The 19600-nt window shown below is 45.7% G+C and overlaps 1 protein-coding gene across 5 annotated transcripts in view; it reads left to right on the top strand.

Annotated features, from left to right (window-relative positions):
• Positions 1-478: 478 nt before the first annotated feature.
• The window catches only part of LOC310831099 (multidrug resistance-associated protein 1-like), a 78810-nt gene continuing 59688 nt past the window's right edge, over positions 479-19600 (top strand). For 3 of the 5 annotated variants that reach the window (XM_083711270.1, XM_083711269.1, XM_083711268.1), the window contains exon 1: positions 479-948. In XM_083711270.1, the coding sequence (XP_083567396.1) occupies positions 898-948 (51 nt within the window). In that variant the 5' untranslated portion in view covers positions 479-897. Of the gene's footprint in view, positions 949-5847; positions 6117-19600 lie in introns of those variants that run through there. The other 2 variants (XM_083711272.1, XM_083711271.1) reach the window with 2 other exon arrangements.

The following is a 19600-nucleotide window of genomic DNA, read 5'->3' as shown; positions in this document are numbered from 1 at the left end:
TAGTGAGAAGGTGGGGAGGGGTATTACTCAGAAGGGTGGTGGGAATGGGTGATTGGCAGATAGCTGTGATGAGCCTGTTGACGACTCTTAACGACTGCAATAGGTCTTACAGGAAAAAGCAAGGGGTGAGAAGGTGAAAAATGGCTTTGTCATGTATAATGAGATAAGAATCCAATGTCTTTGTTCAGACCAGGTCTCTCCATGGTTTTAAGTTTGGTAATAAGTTGCAATTCAGCAGCTTCTCTTTCCAGTCTATTTCTGAAATTTTTTTGTAATAAGACAGCTACCTTGAGATCTTGTATAGAATGTCCTGGGAGATTGAAGTGTTCTCCTACTGGTTTCTCTGTCTTGTGATTACACACACACACACACACACACACATTTATATATTCAGTAAAGCAAATAATTCAAACGCCTATTATTATTGAATTATTACACATACATACACACACATATATACACACACATTTATATATTCAGTAAAGCAAATAATTCAATTAGATAGCGCCTATAGGATATCAGAGACAGAAGCGGCACCGTCGCGCTTCCACCGCACTGTGCAGACGGGCCCCTATCCAAGAGACCAGCGGGGCCTGCTGCAACCCAGGGGGCCTACTCTGAGCAAGGCGCCCGTGGCCCGCTACGTGGCCTCCTCCCCCGGGCAGAGAAGCGGGCGAGGGCCGGGGAGGAGGAGGAGGGCGCGCCTAGGCCGCGGCTCGGAGGCGGCTCCTCTCCCTCGCCGCCCCCGACCGCTCCGCCCAATCAGCTCCGGCCCGGCTCGGCCGGCGGCTCCTCCTCCTCCCCGGCAGACGCTTCCTTGCCCTCGAAGCCGCCGCCGCTGCCGCCGAGCGAGGCAGAGCTTTGGCCGGCCAGCCTGGGCAAGCGCCGACGCCCGCCATGGACGTCCAGCGGCTTTGCAGGGGCCCGGCCGGCTCCGAGCCCTTATGGGTGAGAGAGTGGGGTGGGGTGGGGGAGAGATGGGGCAGCAGCCCCGGACCCAGAGGCCGGGCTTTGTGGGGCGGGAGGGGGGTCCCGCCTTGCCCGGCAGCGGCGAGGCAAAGCCCCTTTGTGTGCGCCGCCTTCCACCCTCAGCAACTGGGATTCAGTGGGGAAACTGGGAGGGTGGGGACAAAGACACCGACCCCCCATATCTTCCCTTTGCATCTCTCCCTCCCCCGGTTTTATTTTTCATTTGGTTTATTACAGAGCTTGGAAAAGGCGCAGGCTTTTTTTGTGGGGGGGTTGTTTCTTTTTTCCCAGATACATTTTTATTTTATTGGTGGGGTGTGTGTGTGTTTAATGGCAAGCAGAAGCGAGGAGGAAAAGCTGCAATGTTTGGGGAGAGGTGATTTGTGTGTGTGTGAACTCTGTGCATGCTCTGGGGAAAGGGAGGTCTTTCTCCTGGCAGCTGTGAACTGCCCCCAAGACCTACAGGGGAAAGGCGGTATGCAGATTGAACAGGCCAATAAATAATTGGGAGATGTTCCACTTCCTTTGCCCGACTGCACAGTTCAACTGTGGAACTCGCTGCCACAACCTGTGGCAAATGGGGATTGGAAAAATTCGCAGGGGGATAAAGCTGCCGATGGCTGCTGGCCATAATGGTGGCTGTGCTGCTTCAAGGCTCAGAGGCACCATGCGTCTGAATTTTAGTCTCTTGGGTTACAGAAGGCCAGTTGCAATTATGTCCTGCTTATGGGTTTCTGGTTGATCCCTGTGGTAAATGGGATGCTGGACTTGGGATGTTCTTACCCTGACTAGGGGAGTAACTTCCCATTGAGCACACAGCAGGGCCTGCTCATGAGTAAGCATATTAAGGATTTGCACTGCTAGGCAGCCACACTTCACACTCATTAACCTGGGAGTGAGCACAGTTACATATGCTTCTGAGTCATGTGTGTGCATTTTGGGCTCCGTTACTGTTTTTCTGCTGTCTTCTTTAGTCTGTAATTTACGCACACGCTAATGCTAAGCATGTTTACGTGGAAGCAAGTCCCATGGAGCTCAGTGAGGCTTACTCCCAGGTGAGTGTGCATGGGATCATAGTCTTTCATATAAGTGGGCTTAACAAATTATGTTTAAAATTGCATTAGAACAGTCAGCAGTCCCCCATTTCCCTTCATTGCCATGAATAGACTGTGTTAAACTCAATCGAAGATCCCTGCATTGCAGGGGTTGGACTACATGACCCTCATGGCCCCTTCCAACTCTACAATTCTATGATGTTGCCAACTGCTCACTGAATGCAACCTGGAGCAAAGAAATCAGGTTTGCACCCTCTCTGCTTTTGCCTGCTCTCATTCAGGATCCTCAGGTGTTCCCCTGGCCTGCTTCTAAACGTGGAACGGTTTTCATAAAGCAGAAAAAGGGAGAAGCCTTTGCAACATGTCTGTTTTTTAAAAAAATATCTGTTGGATCTTCTTTCCTGGGACTGGCCGCCTGGCAGTTGCTATTGTGGCTAATCTCTGGTTCATCTTTTGTAGAAGCATTTGCTTTTGTGCTGGTGTCATGTTTAACACGTCACATGGAAGCTGTGTGTTTCAGACGGCATGTTTTACCCTCTTGCAAAACTTCAGAAGATGCCCTGAACTTGTTTTGCATTCCTTTTTTCTTGTTCTTGTTCTGAAGTGGCTTCTATGTTTAATGTGGTTAGGGTTGTCTTTGTTACGAAGCGATGTAATATGTTAAACACACACACACAACTGTGTGCACCAACAGCTTATATAACAGGCCCACACCTAAGAGATTGTAATATTGGAGTACAGGGCAAGGAAGTGGTAAATGCTGCTGTCTTAACTCCTGTTGCTTTTCTAAAAAACAAAAACGTGTTTTTGCTGACTTCTGCATCTGTTCATTTGGATTTAATTTCTGTGTGCAGAAGCTACTTAGGCTGCAATCTTGTGTACCCTTGACAAGAAATAAACCACATTGAACTCTATGAACTCAGACTTTTGTCTGAGTAGATGTGTAGGTTTGCATTGTTAGTGGAAGTTTATTTATTTCTGACATACGGTATATTTGTTGGCACACGTGTTTTAGAGAGAATCTGACACTTGGGGGCAAATACTTTTACTTTTCTGCTCCTTACTGCAATAATGAGCCTTAATGCTCTTGAGTGATGCAGGTATGTGAAGTGAAGTGGCATGACTCCAGTTCGGTGAAAGTTTGCATGGAGAAATTATGTCTCATCATGACTTTCTCTTTAGAATTTCGTAACCAGTGAAAGCTGGAGGTAGTTGGTTTTACCTGGTTCTTGTCATTCGTGTATTGTGCATTAATAAAGTGGCTTTCTTATTAAATAAAAGGGGCCTTATTTGCTTAAAAGCATTTATGCTGCATAATTTTTGTAAGCTGTTTGAGGGTTATTTTTTTTAAACAAGCAAGCAGTATATAAATTGCATGAAAAAATGAGCAAATTTTTTTTCCTGAACCTCTAAGCAATGTACAGTCTAAAATAACAAAACTCTGTAATTGAAACAAAAATGCAGCCTAAAACCAGTAAGCAGCAGTATGAAAAGGAAATAAAACAGAAATTCAGAAGATTCAGACACATGAAACAGAGCCCTATCTTACGGGCCAGGGAAAACCTGAAAAGAAGTATCCTGTAATGTGCCATTTGATCCTTCTTTAAAAAACAAAACTGGAAAATCCAGGTGCTCATTCCGGCACCTCATATATGCAGAGCCCCCTCCCTTAGCACTGACCGTTTCCCTCCACTGTCTAAAGCAGCTGTTCCCAAACTCTGGATAATTTTAGCCTACAATCCCCATTGGCCCCAGTCACCAGGATCAGCTGCATGCATCAGCTTCTAGTTTAGCCCTCCCCAACCTAATGCCCTCCAGGTGTGGTTCAACTACCGCTCTCATCCCTTCCCATTGGCCATGTTGTCTGGGGCTGATGGGAGTTGTAGGCCACAACCACTGGCAGGCGCCATGTTGGAGAAGACTTGGTCTAACTTTGGAATTGGGGCAGAGGCACCTCTCACACGCACTTGTATGGCTCTGTAACTGCCATACGTTAATTGCACTATGTAAAAAAGCAGCCTTGCACCACCAGGAAGCCTGGCACTAATTTGCATGCACCCATTTGATGTAAAGCTGGGTGTGTCAGCCTGCCTGCTCCTTTAGATCAGCTTCTGATGCCTTTCCCCGAGTGCACACATCCATTCTTTGAAAGAGATCAAGTTAGCTTTCGTCAACCTGGTTCCTTCCAGATGTTTTAGACTAAAAAGTCATTGGGGAAGGCTGGGTTAAGTTACCAGAGTGGAGCCTTGTCCTGTGTGGCAGCACCCTGTTTATGAAACTCCCCCCTGGGACATGGCAGTAAATTGAATGCCTGATGTTTTATGGATCCATTAAAGCATCTGTTGGCAAAGATTCCTGCTTTTTCACGCCTCCAGAGGTTGGCTCGATGTCTGTTTTTCCTTCCTTTGCTGTTTGTACTGTTCCTGCGTCAGACTTTTGTGGGTGTTTTATAATCTGATATTCTGCATGAGATTTAAATTACTTTGATGGAATATTTTTTTGATGGGAAAAGTGGGATATAAAGGAGTTAAATACAACATTTTATAGCTTACCTTTGGTGGCTACCATTTTTATGCTTAAGCAAGAACAAAAAAAGTAATCCGCTGTTAGTAAGATATTGGTTGGAAATTTGAGAGTGATTAAAATGGGCATTTCTGTCAGCCACTTTCCTTTTTTTTACCCTGTGTAAAAACTTCCTCCATGCTGAAATTTTAATAATGGTCATAAGCAGGGTGGATAAAAATCAATGATTTTTTAAAAATAAAAAAATGGGTTTATTTTTTTAAAATCTTTTTTATTTAAATTGGATTTTTAAAATAAAATGTTTTTGGAGGAAAAAATCTTTCTAAAGATAGTTTTCTATTTAAGTTACATTATAGTCCAAAGGCTATTTATCAGGAAATAAGAATTTGTTTTAAGTTTTTCATGTGTGCTGAAACTCAGCCTAAGTTGAGTGTTTTGTTTTGTTTTTTTAAAAAAAGTTTTAACCACATCAGTTAACAAACATGGATACATATGCTATAATGTTATTGTTTTAGTTAAATAAACTGTTTAAATTGTTATTAAGGAAATGAATATTTTCCTCCTTCCAATAAAGTACAGCAGAAAAGTTGTCCAAATATAAACAGTTAACTTATTAAACATCACAGTAAGTTCATAATTTTCTGTCTATGTATTTCTAATAGTATAACCAAATCAGTAATTTTTGATATCCCAGTAACTGTAAAAACTACTCTGAAAATTTATTATTCAAAAAATGAAGCCTTCATCTGGTTGTAAATATGAATATTATACCAGCAGGAATGTCTTTCTGTAAAAAAAATGATTTAAATCAAGTCTTACTGACTAGTGATTTAAATCGATTTCATTTAAATCAAATCCACCCTGGTCATAAGGGAATTTGAGAATATGCCCAATACTGTGGGTTACTGCTTAGGTAACTGGTTTGTCTCTCCTCAGACTTGTGCAAGGGTGTATACAATGGGGTTCCTCTCCCTCATCCAAATATTATGATTTACCACTTGCTGTCTACCTGCATCTGAAAATTGCACAGAAGACTCTATATATAAGTGATCTGTCGCTGTTGGCTGAATGAGCGTTCAGAGCACCATTTGCAACAAGAAAGGAAAGAGGCCTGACTTACTGGGATCACAGTGCTCTGTGTGTGTGTGTGTGTGTTCATGTTCATGGGGGTGCGTCCGTGCCCTGGGGTGCTTGCAATTGCTAAGCCAATAAGTAGATTCTTGCTCTCCTGACTGGGTAAAGAACCAGCAGCTTTGAAGTCTCACTTAGCCGCCCTTGCAAAGTCAGGATAAGTTGTAGCTTGCTATTTTGGCCGAAGGTTTGTGACTAATGAAGGACTTCTGAAGGTTGGAACGCTTTGATAACTGGACCCACCGGCTGGGAAATAGTTATTACACAAGCCAAAGTTGCAGCGGAGACTTGTTGAAAGGGAGGTTTCCTGTGGAGACTCAGATTTTCCTAGAAGGCACTTCTTGTGTGTTCTGCCTTGCTTGCGATGGCAGTGTTGGTATTACTGGAGGGAAGCATGCCTTAAATCAGATTCCAGTTGTGTGCAGCTAAACAAAATTGGTAAGGGTTGTGCGTGCAATGCTTTCTAGAATACTTCTGCTATGAGGCAGCTCTGTAAATTAAGCAGGTAAATAGATATAGGGGAAACAAAATGTCACTTGGAGAAGGATCTGAAATATTTTCCTGGAAGCTTGAATTTGTTTTACAGTCATACTTTGGTTGCCAAACGCCTTGGAACTCGTACGTTTTGGCTCCCGGATGATCGAAAACCGGAAGTGAGCGTTCTGGTTTTTGAACGGTTTTCGGAAGCTGAGCATCTGACGCGGTTTCCGATTGACTGCTTTGGTTTTTGAATGGTTCCTGGAGTCGAACGGACTCCCAGAACGGATTCTGTTCGAGAACCAAGGTATGACTATTTTGGATTGTTTCCTTTGATGTTTTAACGTGTTGCAAACCGCTTCGGGATTTTTTCCTTTAAAATATAAAGCAGAATCGAAATGAAATAAATAAGAAAAAGAAATTTCATTGAGTGGAAAAGAGTGCCTATACTTTCCATTGCGGCACCAGCAACCCAGGTTTAAGTTGGCCTGGCGCCTGGGGAATTTCTAACACTGCTCCCCACTACAAATTTGCTGTTTGCATTCCTGTACCTGCTTTGATTTGGGTGGGAATTTGTGGGTTCCTAGTTACACTGTAGAGCTGCAGTATTATGCACTCTAGGCTAGAAAATACAGTGGTGCCTCGCAAGACGAAATTAATCCGTTCCGTGAGGCTCTTCGTATAGCGGTTTTTTCGTCTTGCGAAGCAAGCCCATTGACAGCTTAGCGGATTAGCGCTATTAGCGGTTTAGCGGCTTTTAGCGGATCATCTGATAAGCGGCTTAGCGGCTTAGGAAAAGGGGAAAAACCCGCAGGAACTCGCAAGACGTTTTCGTCTTGCGAAGCAAGCCCATAGGGAAATTCGTTTTGCGAAGTGCCTCCAAAATGGAAAACCCTTTCGTCTAGCGGGTTTTCCGTCTTGCGAGGCGTTCGTCTTGCGGGGCACCACTGTATAGGCCTACTTAAGCCAGTTAGATGGACATGGTGTGGCACAAGGTGTGTCATCCTCCTCAGCCTCATGGTCAGTGCTTTTTTCTTAAAAAAAAAAATTGTTTAGGAGTACTCTTATTTTCCTAAAGGTAAAGGTACCCCTGCCCGTACGGGCCAGTCTTGACAGACTCTGGGGTTGTGCGCCCATCTCACTCAAGAGGCCAGGGGCCAGCGCTGTCCGGAGACACTTCCGGGTCACGTGGCCAGCGTGACATCGCTGCTCTGGCGAGCCAGAGCCGCACACGGAAACGCCGTTTACCTTCCCGCTGGTAAGCGGTCCCTATTTATCTACTTGCACCCGGAGGTGCTTTCGAACTGCTAGGTTGGCAGGCGCTGGGACCGAGCAGCGGGAGTGCACCCCGCCGACCTTTCGATTCGAACCGCCGACCTTTCGATCGGCAAGTCCTAGGCGCTGAGGCTTTAACCCACAGCGCCACCTGCGTCCCTTATTTTCCTACTCATATGGAAATACTGTCCCTCAGTGAAGCCAAACATTCACAAAATATTTAGGGGTATGTGTAGCCCTGTGTGGTGTAGTGGTTAAGAGCGGTGGACTCGTAATCTGGTGAACCGGGTTCGCGTCTCCGCTCCTCCACATGCAGCTGCTGGGTGACCTTGGGCCAGTCACACTTCTCTGAAGTCTCTCAGCCCCACTCACCTCACAGAGTGTTTGTTGTGGGGGAGGAAGGGAAAGGAGAATGTTAGCCGCTTTGAGACTCCTGAAGGGGAGTGAAAGGCGGGATATCAAATCCAAACTCTTCTTCTTCTGTGTCCCCCCAGAAGAAAGCACTGTTCAGGGTAACTATTAGCATGCCAAGGCCCAAAGTATTCATAGGCAGAGGGGGCTGCCTGGTGTGCCTCTGTGTGAATTACTGCTCTGGTCTTGCTTTCTGTGTGCCTCCATTTGGGACGGCTAATTCTTCCTCCAGCCTACATCCCGTGTGTTTGAATAATTCAGTCACTGCTGACGCAGACAGCAAAAGGATCTGTTCTCCGTGGAGGCTACCTGTTGCCTCTCTGTAGCAATTGTTGATTTCAGATTGCCTCCGTCTGGTTAGAAGGCATCCTTCAGACGGGTGGCTCTTGCAGAGACGGGGAAGGTGGGCCTGTCTGCAGATGGAGAATTCTTAGTCTCCCACACAAGTTAATTGTTTCAGGTGTAAGAGCATGTCTCTAACATTGATTCTCAAAACACACGAAGGCCTAGAAGTTTCAAGAATGCAGTCATTGGAAGAAGCCTTTCAACACTGAGTTGGCTGTGGGCAGAAAGAAAGGGAGTTTATTGTTTGTTGAAGGTCATGCTAACTCCTTGCTAAGTTTCCTTTCTTATAGTTTTTAGCAAAAGTTTCCATTGGTGCAGTATGCAAAGTCCAGTGTGTCTAGTTTTCAATATGTGTGGATGTCCCTTTCCTTATACAGTACTGTAGTAACTGATTGAACATCATGCACTCTCCGTCTCGCTTCTGTTTTTGGCTTTTTTCCAGAGTTTGACAAGAAAGCCATAACCTTTACCCAGTTCCATTTAAGTCCTGCCTTGGTGGCCTTAATTAAAGGAGCAATTACTGTTTTCTGATTCTGCTGTTTTGCCTGCTAACTTGTAGTCGTTCTAGTAATGGTTGAAAAGAGAATGGCTTTGTCCTGTGTCTCTGTAGGAATAGAGCTGTGTGGCTGATTGTAACAGCCTGAGTTCCAGTGAAAACGGATAATTCACCTAAACAGGCTCAATTGAAACAAATTTGAGCTGCGAAAAACTCAAGCCTCTTAGTTCTCTTCCCTTCCTACCAGATTATCTCCCCACATATCATGGGTTGCCATCACAGTTTTGGAAATTATAGCTGAACTGCTGGGATTGGGAGTAGGGCCAATGGTTAAATCAATAAACACCTCTTCTTTAATAATACTGAAAGTTAATGTGCATATGGGGATATGTGCCAGGCATGTAGGATTATTATAAGTTATGCAAGTATATTGGAGGCTGAACAGTAGTTATGACTGCAATTTATTTATGGCGAGAAAGATGATTAATTGGAGCGAATGTGCCATTTCTCCAGAACAGGGCAGTCTAACTTTTCTTACCAAGTGGGCCACAAGAGTTATTCAATACAGAACTCTCGGACCACACGCTTAATTTAATTTCCCCATTGTAAATTAAAAGCGTTTGCAATATATTTAGTATACACAATATATTTAAATATATGAATTTTTAAAAATATTAAACAGAATTAATACACAAACAGATGGTAAGGGGAGAGAGACGCTATGCTGGCCACATAGCCGGGATAGCTCAGTTTATTAGAGCGTGGTGCTGATAACACTGGGGTTGCAGGTTCGATCCCCGAATGGGACAGCTACATATTCTTGCATTGCACGGGGTTGGACTAGATGCTCCTCAGGGTCCCTTCCAATTCTACAATTCTGTGATTCAGGCAATGCCTTGCCCCACCCTCTAGCCCTAGGAGCCTGGATAAGGGAACTGCTGCTGCAGGCATTATGTACCGTATTTTTCGCCCTATAGGACGCACTTTTTCCCCTCCAAAAATGAAGGGGAAATGTGTGTGCGTCCTATGGGGCGAATGCAGGCTTTCGCTGAAGCCTGGAGAGCGAAGGGGGTCAGTGCGCACCGACCCCTCTCGCTCTCCAGGCTTCAGGAAGCTATCCGCTAGCCGTGGGAGAGCTTGCCTGCACCCAGAAGCTTGGGGTGCGCTGAGCTCCGCATGCCCCAAGCTTCGGGATTAGTGCAGTGCTCCGCTAGCCGTGGGAGAGCCACGCAACTCTCCCACGGCTAGCGGAGACCTTGCCGGCACCCAGAAGCTTGGGGCGCGCTGAGCTCCGCACGCCCCAAGCTTCGGGATTAGCGCAGCGCTCCGGTAGCCTTGGGAGAGCCACGCGAAGTTGCACGGCTTTCCCAAGGCTAGCAGAGACCTTGCCGGCACCCAGAAACTTGGGGCGCGCTGAACTCCGCACGCCCCAAGCTTCGGGATTAGTGCAGAGCACCTGGGGGGGGAAAAATAATTTTCCCCCTTTATTTCCCCCCCCAAAAAACTAGGTGCGTCCTATGGCCGGTGCGTCCTATGGGGCGAAAAATACGGTATATGTGTTGCTGATTTTTTGAAGAACTGAACAGCGAGTCATGAGGATGGGGAATATGCTTGTATGAATTCAACAGTGCTTAGTTAACTTTTGGTTGCTGTTTGTTAAAGCTTTTAATGCTGCTTTATAGATTATGAATGCTGTGAATCCTATAATATGACTTTTATTGTAATTATGCCATTCAGCTTTTTTTCGAGCTGTTTTGTAAATAGTGTCTTATAGATTGTAATCGTTTTACTGGTGATTTCTTAATTATTCTATATGGTTTATGTTGTATTTGTGATGTTATATTAGGTTATCGTTTATTGTTTGAAAGCCAGTTTGTGGCTCGCGTGAATGAAAAGTGACATAGAAATAAAATCAATCAATCAATCAATCAATCAATCAATGATGCACACACACAAAATATAATTTTAAGGCTTTAAGATGTTTTTCCTTGAATGTTGCCATGGGCCGCCCAAACAGGCCTTGCGGGCTAGACCACCCGTTTCTAGAGCTTTTGCTTTTGTTGAAACTGCCAAATTCCTGGAGAAAACATTTAACGGATCGGCTCCTATGTGTCTCTGCTAGAGAATATTTTTACTCCTCAAGGATACCATCTTCGCTTCTCCCTGGTATTGTTAGTTATATTTATGCTGTCCTTCCTTCGAGGAGCTCATGGGGATGCATAAGAAAACTCCTCTGCATTTTATCTTATTTGTACCCGGCTCAGGTAGGACTGAGACACAAGAGATTGGTCCCAGGTCACCTGGTGTGTTTCATGGCTGAGTGGAGAATTGAACTGGGTTCTCCCTGGTTGTTCTCTTAATACCCTAACCACTACCCCTTCTCTGGTAAGCCTTGCAAGCTTCAGTAGTTGAACAGGTTTCTCATATAGGCAGAGAGCCATGGTTGCATTTGAACCTCCTTTTCCTCAAAGTGTGAGCACGAGGCACATATTGCTTGTGAGGCAACTGATTGGCCACTTTAGGACTGGGATGTAGGCCTTGGTTCAACCCAGAACAGCTCTTTTTGTGGATTGGTTTGTTGTTGTTTAGTCATTTAGTCATGTCCGACTCTTCGTGACCCCATGGACCAGAGCACACCAGGCACTCCTATCTCCCACTGCCTCCCGCAGTTTGGTCAAACTCATGCTGGTAGCTTCGAAAACACTGTCCAGCCATCTCATTCTCTGTCGTCTCCTTCTCCTTGTGCCCTCCATCTATCCCAGCATCAGGGTCTTTTCCAGGGAGTCTTCTCTTCTCATGAGGCGGCCAAAGTATTGGAGCCTCGGCTTCAGGATCTGTCCTTCCAGTAAGCACTCAGGGCTGATTCCCTTAAGAATGGATAGGTTTGATCTTCTTGCAGTCCATGGGACTCTCAACAGTCTCCTCCAGCACATAAATTCTCCGGTGATCAGCCTTCTTTATGGTCCAGCTCTCACTTCCATACATCACTACAGGGAAAATCATGGCTTTAACTATACGGACCTTTGTTGGCAAGGTGATGTCTCTGCTTTTTTGTGGATTTAGCACCCTCTTTACAACCTGTGCTGCCATTCTCCTGCATTTTACCTTCTATTCAGATAAGTTGCTGAACCTTTGTGTGCTTTTCTCCTTCCGCCCCACAAGGAAAGTTCGGAAGCTTTTGCTTCCATTTTCAGTAAGCAGCAGTTTAGTGTTTTGTCTGAACCCTAAACTGTGGTTTATCTTAACTATGGTTTGTTGTTAGCTAGTTTCAGTCAAACATACTAAAGAATTGCCACATTTGTCTGGGTTTGGATACAGTGGTAAACTTCAGTTAATTTAAAGATAGAAGCGAGTTTTTCCCCTGTTCTTCCCATGACTCCTTCTTCCATGCAGCAACAGACTTTCTACCCAACTCATCTTTTTGTTTGTTTCCATGGCTTAGTGCTTTTTTCTGCAGATATTCATGACTCATGATTATGATGAATGCCGTGCAAGGAGAACTGAAGTTTGGAAATGATACTGCACAGTACTTTTAAAAAATTATTATTTTTTACTGTCACATAAAAAGGCTAGGGTGAACTCTGTTTAGGACAAGGCTGTTCTGCTTTTTGAAGTCGTGCAGGAAACATCTCTTCCTGCCACGAGAAACTGCGCATAGCAAAATTCTACCTTTTGCACCGCTGTTGGAAGGAAAACATGGCCCTCCTGCCTTGCTTGACATCCCTGAAAAGAGACCGCTGTTTAAAGGGCTGCAGTTTGTTCCAGTAACCCGCTGAAATAGAATGGGAAAGAAAATCTGTTTACTCTGCATTTGTGTGACCCATGCTGGAGCAATCTGTTTGAGGACTGCCGCTTCTCTTTGGGCTTTAAATGCTGAGAGGGTGCCTTCGCTGCCTGCTGGTGGGCCCTGCAGCCTTCTGACTGGCTGATCAATAGCACCACTGTCAAAGCTGATCTGGACATTTCTCGTGTGTTTTTGGGCTGCTGATCTGGTGCTCTCCCCGTGAATGCCGTTTGCAGGAGGGGAAACGAGAGGGGTGGAGAAAAAGGCATTGTTTGAAAAGGCCAGTGTTTTTAATATGTGGCACTACACACAGTAGTGTGGCGTGAGGGACACACTGGGTTAAATCACTGAGCCTAGGGCTTGCCGATCAGAAGATCGGCAGTTCGAATCCCCACAATGGGGTGAGCTCCCGTTGCTCGGTCCCTGCTCCTGCCAACCTAGCAGTTCAAAAGCATGTCAAAGTGCAAGTAGATAAATAGGTACAGCTCCGGTGGAAAGGTAAACGGCATTTCCGTGCGCTGCTCTGGTTTGCCAGAAGCGGCTTAGTCATGCTGGCCACATGACCCGGAAGCTGTACGCTGGCTCCCTCGGCCAGTAAAGCGAGATGAGCGCCACAACCCCAGAGTCGGCCATGACTGGACCTAATGGTCAGGGGTCCCTTTACCTTTACATGCAGTAGAGGCAACTCTGCTTTAAGTTACATTTGAGGCAAGCTTATTGTCCACATTCTCCTTGCAAATTACAGTTTTTGTTTTGTGGGGTCCCCCCCCCCCGTGCCTTTCATACACCCAGTAAATGTTGCCCTTGTTTTTTCATCGGTTGCTTGGCTTTTACAACTAGCTCGCTCTTGGGTTCACAACTCCACTACACCATGACCCTTTCTGTAGGTATTTCCCATTTTTCGTTTCCCAAGAGGTGCCATAAATCAGGACACTTTGTGGAATTTCCATTCTGCTCAGAAAAGAGGAACTGTGCTCACTTAATGAACGGTTTTCTACTTACCTGTACAGCCAATGTGTCAGTATCTTTATTACTGACACATCCATGGATTTCCTCTGAATCTTGTGCCTGTTGGTTTTTATTTTAGTGCCGGTATTATTTCTGCCTGTGGAACTCAGTGCAGAATTTACAAGGGGCCCCAAGGGGTCTGTTGAGATACTGAGCCAATCTCAGTTGCTTAGCTTCAGCGTAGTGGCTGGATCATGTGCCTTCAGACTGTTTTTCACAATTTCTTTTACTTGTTTTCTCCAGGAAGCGAATTCCCTTGTGCTTCTGAATTGGGCAGGCTGATTTCAAATCTGTTTTATAATGTAACTGCAGGGCTTAATGATGCACGATGCGGATAACAGTATGATTGCTCTTATTCTGAGATAAGTGAGTTGCTCTGTTAATATGTCCTAATAACCTTGCAGAAACAGACCTGGCCAGATCAGATCAGATAATAATGTTTGTCTACGCAGTTGATGGTTGCTGCAAAGTACATACATTCAGGCTTTCTGATAGTGACTTTTCTGTGTCCAGTGTCTGATATGCAAAAAAATGTAGCTTACTAATTCAGGTTATAATTGTCTTCAAAGGACTAAAATTCTAGAAATACCTGTTGCAGTCTCCATTGGTGCAGAGTAATATTAATTGGCTGTTAAGTGTTTTGAACTCGGAACAGGTTGCTTTGCTTTGTCCTCCTCTTTGGCTTGGAGTTTTCACCTGGCATTGCTTATCTTTTTGAGCCTCTTTGAACTTGCTTGCTCTTTTCTATTTCCTTTAGTTAAAACTGCAGGTTGCCAGGATCTTTCAATTTGGTGCTAGGAACACAGCAAACTTCTGAGTGTAGTTAAAGTGTAGTAAAAGCAAAAATAACAGTGGCAAAGGTTGTTTTGAGGTGCTGTTTGAGGTAAAATGCATGCAGCAGATGTTCATTGATTTGCAGAGATAGATTTTTCAGGCATTTTCTTCGCAGAAGACCTGGTTGAATTGCCGGTGGCTGTAATTACCTGCAGGGTTTTTTCAGGGAGGGGGCAGCAGTGTTTGCCATAGGGATGCCACACCCTGCCATGAAGTAGCAGCATATTGCAGTAATTTCATTTTCGATGCATTGCATCATGTTGCACAGTTAAGTCATAGAAAATAACTGTGGAAGAAGTTGGTGGGGAGGTGTGTATGGTTTTCTCAAGGTGGTCAAAGTTTTTTGGATGTGCCCTCAGATGACCTTTAAGATGACTCGGTTCAGCTGAGGATTCTTCCTTGGGGAACCTTTCCCCAAGTCACCCACCTGTTGCAAGCAACCCACTTGTTGCTTCTGCTCCCCCAAAATATAACGGGGGTCAGAAGGGACCTGCTTTAAGAGCCGGTGTTTGTTTCGCTCCTGGGATCCATCCCAGGTCGTGGTATTTTAATAGTTCACAACGTCAGAGGTGGAGAGAAATATACCAAGCTCATCCCACTTGAATAGTCTGCTTTGTATCTTTTGCCAAATAAAAACATTAGTGCCTAGCAAAGCACCGGCACCAGCTAATTAAGGCCACGCTTGCACAAGCAACAGATAAGGTGGCAAGTCCGTTTCTGGGCAGTTATCGCTTCAGGCTGCAAGTGGGAGTTTGTGTGGCTGTATGTTTCCCTGCGAAGAAAATTCCCTTTATGTAGATAATCAGCTTGTTGAGAAAGCTAGTCTAGAACTGTCCTCTCTATGATAATCTTATTTTCTCTCTCTGGGATTTTTCTTTTTAAATATATATATATTTACCTTCTGCCCGAATTATGGATGAAGGAACATTGTTGTGTGATTTCCCCTGCCGTGAACCTCAGTCTGAAGCAGCAGAGCAGAGAAATGAGCTTCCCAGGTTGACGAGCTCCATGTGCCCCTCACTTCCCGCTAGATCTGCCTTTCTCAGCCTTGGGTCCCCAGATTTTTTGGCCTACAACTCCGATCATCCCTGACCACTGGTCCTGTGAGCTAGGGATCATGGGAGTTGTAGGCCCGAAACATCTGGGGACCCAAGGTTGAGAACCACTGCGCTAGATCATGTGCAGAAACTACCTTCTTGACTGTTGGTCTTGTCTGCTCAATCTACTGGAGCCTGTCTTTGCACGCAGGGGAAGTCCCTAACTCACTGAGGGTTTGGGACCCCTCCCCTGGTTTAGCCGGCCAGTCAAAGCCATTTCCCAGAACGTGGCTGCTGTTGCCTGCTGACAGCTTCTAGGAGCCACAGGTGAGAGCCGAGTGCAGGGTGGGGACCAAAGATGGACAGACTACCCCAGAAGGAGCGCAACAGGTCCCCGCCCCCACCAGAGGTACTACCCCTCCCCTAACACCCCATACACAAAATGTTCATGGACTGAGGCTCTAGTCTGCTCCAACTCTCATCAGCCCAGCCAACATGGCCAATAGTCATGCACCATGGGTAGCCAATGTACCCTCTAGATGTTGCTGAACTTCAGCTCCCATCAGCCCCAGTCAGCTTAGCCAATGGCCAGTGATGATGGGAGCTGCGGTCAAGCAACACCTTGTACTAGCCCATCCTTGTACTAGCCCTTGAAAGCTTCTGCTATCTGAAGGCAGCCCTGTTTAGGGAAGCTTTTAATGTTTAATAGACTATTGTATTTTAATATTCTGTTGGAAGCCGCTCAGAGTGGCTGGGGAAACCCAGCCAGGTGGGTGGGGTATAAATAAATTATTATTATTATTATTATTATTATTATTATTATTATTATTATTATTGGTCTGCTGCAACCAGACTGCTGCTGTTTTTGGGTGCCTTTCCAAGGGATGAAGAAGCAGGTGTTGACCCTAAGCTCATCCTTTAAATGTGGTGTGAGTTACCGGATTATTGCAGGATTGACGGTGCGTGCAACTGCCCTGAAAGGCTGAAGTACTGATAATGCCAGCGGAAGTGGTGCGAAAGCTTCAGTATCTCTGGAGGGCACAGGAAAAGGCAGGGAGGGCACCTGCCTCGTCTTCGTTACGTTAACTTTTAAAGTAAGATCTGGTGTGTGTGTGGGGGGGGGGGCTGTATGTGCATCCTTTTGCATGCTCAATCAGCTTCCCAGATTGAAAAGGCAGGTGCTCAAACGTCAGGCATAGGCTGGGGAGTGAAAGATGCCTTGCTATATTCAGCCCCTGGGAAGGTTATGTGAGGCTTCACTCGGCGCCGGGTTCACCCAGGGTCACCCACCGCTAAAAAAAATGTGAGCTGTCATGCCTTCACCCCTCCTCTACTTTCCAGAGGCTCCTCTTAACATCTGCAGAGCTGTCAACAAAGGAGTGCAGATTCAGGTCATGCAAAAACGGCTTCCATTCTCTTATCTTCCCGTTGCCCCATTGTGCAAATATAGTCCCTTGCGTTTGTCCTTCTTTTAGCTCTGAGCATTCATGTCTTTAAAAATCTTCCCCCGCTTCCTCATTTAACAAAGTCTTTGGTTTTCCCCTCCCCTTTTATATAATTGCTGCAATCACGTAAGCTGGGGCGTGCTTATTCTGTGAGAAGGAAGCTCACATTCTGGGCTTAATCTCCCCGTGGATGAATTCTAAGCAGGTTGCTGGGTGACAGGCTGGGGTATAAAGTTATTATTTTTAATGGGTTGTATCCTATCTTAGTGGGGACGCAGGTGGCGCTGTGGGTTAAAGCCTCAGCGCCTAGGACTTGCCGATCGAAAGGTCGGCGGTTCGAATCCCTGCGGCGGGGTGCGCTCCCGCTGCTCGGTCCCAGCGCCTGCCAACCTAGCAGTTCGAAAGCACCTCCGGGTGCAAGTAGATAAATAGGGACCGCTTACCAGCGGGAAGGTAAACGGCGTTTCCGTGTGCGGCTCTGGCTCGCCAGAGCAGCGATGTCACGCTGGCCACGTGACCCGGAAGTGTCTCCGGACAGCGCTGGCCCCTGGCCTCTTAAGTGAGATGGGCGCACAACCCCAGAGTCTGTCAAGACTGGCCCGTACGGGCAGGGGTACCTTTACCTTTACCTTTATCCTATCTTAGTCCTACTCAGTGGACCCGATGAACATGGCTAACTTAGATCTGTTGACTTCAGTGAATCTGAGTTGAACTTGGCTGGACAAACTTGTTTTATTCTCTACTTGATCTCTGGAGTTTTTGTTCAGACCAGGATTTCCTTTTCCCAACAGGGCAAGGGGCGGGGAGCTTGATGGCAAGAGGGTGAAATTGGTACACAACAGAACCAACTGTCTTAAAGCTAAGTGTTGATATGCTCTGTAACGTAAGCTGTGTGTTGCATCACAAATCCTGCAAGGAATGCTGTAGGCGTGGGATAGCAATAGCCAAGAAGCCTTCGCTGCAAAAGACATGCGGTTAGGGGAGTGAAATTCTATACACGCTTTTAAGTCCTGTTGAACACGATGGGATTTATTTCAGTGTATGCATTCCCGGGATCAGGCTGGAAGGCTTGTGAGCGCAGCACCCACCATGGAGTGCAGACTTAACAAAAGCCGCAAAGGTACTTTGTACTCCTCGTCCAATGACTGAACTACAACTCTCCACTTAAACCAAAAGGAAAGCTGTCACCCAAAACCTGTGTGTTTGTATAGAGATTATGAAAGCTACCAGGCTGTATGAGTCTCTGAAAAGGTGGAGATATCAGCCGTGATTTCCGTGAAGAATAAACTCTGTCCTCATTGCAGAGAGGTGATCCTTAAATGCCCTTTGCTAGATGTGCTACGAAACTATGAAATTGTTTTAGAGTTGTTGTGTGTGTTTTGTAACGGTGCTGAAATAGCACACTGTTATTTTGCGTCATTTGTATACTCTTCTCCTCAGGTTCTCCAAGAATTTGGAATTTCTAAACCGAGAACAGGAGAATAGGGGAGCTAGGGGAGCTGAAGTGATGGGAACTTGCAGAATATGTGCCTCTTCACCCAGGCTTTTCAGGGTGGCTGATTTTGTTTTGACCACCTGGAATTGATGAATTGCCACCACCTGTGCTGTCCTTTGGCCTGATTTTAATTTTTAATTTTTCAGACATTGTTTTCTTTGTGTTCAATCCTGGGATTGCACACAATAAAAAAATCAAATAGATATGGACAACCATGAGTAAAGGACAAGGAGTTGCATCGGGCACTGAATCCCTTGCCTGCCTCGTGCCAGTACATCTCTATCCCCATCTTTGGGCACCAAATTCTATGCATGGGACGGGACAGGAGACCATTCTACACTGCAGACACAGACATCATGTCCAGAACCCTTGTCTTTTTTCATTTGGGAAGGTTTCGTGTACCTTCTTTACCCTGGCTTATAGAAGCCTCAGAAGGTGTCTCCGTCAAAAACAAGAGTGTGTGTCGTGAACTGACCTTTGATCTTTAGATGAAGGGTAGTGTACAGATTTAATAAATAAATGAATAAATCTCTGTTGAATTTTGATCCAACTTCCCATTTCCTTTAGAAGGTACTTTCTCTGTTCTCACCATCCCTCCTTCAGTTACGGTTGGCTTGCTGCTCAATTGGGTGGGAGCTTTTTAATCTTTTGTTTTTTCCATTAAAATAGCTTTCCCTTTGCCCACGCTCTGCTCATAATTAAAAATAGCCAGCAAATCTCTCTCACAGGGTTTTGGAGGGGCTACCGGGAGAGCTAAGCTAATCTCGTTAGGGCATTTCTGGCATTGCTGTGAAGTAATCGGATGCTGTGTCATTACAAGCGCAAAAACTCAGTGGGTGCGATCTGGACGGCGCTTTTTTTGCTGGGCGTCCTCCCCTTGCTGAAATCAGGCTGGTGCTGTGAAATTCCTTGCAGCCTCTTGCAATGCTGGAAGAACCCACAGCATAGAATTTGATAGGCTTCATAGAGAGCAGAGCTGCTTACAGGTGAAATCTTGCAGGGTAGGAAGCAATTGTATAATTACAGGGTTGCTGAACGGAGTTGGCTAGAATCTTGATAATATCTGTTACTGCCAATTTGATTAGCACTCTGGCGCGGCTTCTAGGTGTGCTTTTGAAGACGCCAGTGTACGTTTGAAGATGGGACGCGGGTGGTGCTGTGGTCTAACCCACTGAGCCTCTTGGGCTTGCTGATCAGAAGGTTGGTGGTTTGAATCCCCGTGATGGGGTGAGCTCCCTTTCCTCTGTCCCAGCTCCTGCCAACCTAGCATTTCGAAAGCCATTGCAAGTAGATGAATAGGTACCACTGCGGTGGG

Source organism: Podarcis gaigeae, assembly GCF_964106915.1.
Source record: "Podarcis gaigeae genome assembly, chromosome: 14".
Classification (NCBI taxonomy): Eukaryota; Metazoa; Chordata; class Lepidosauria; order Squamata; family Lacertidae; genus Podarcis; species Podarcis gaigeae.
The sequence above is the reverse complement of the archived record's forward strand: the minus strand, read 5'-3'. Positions and strand labels throughout refer to the sequence as shown.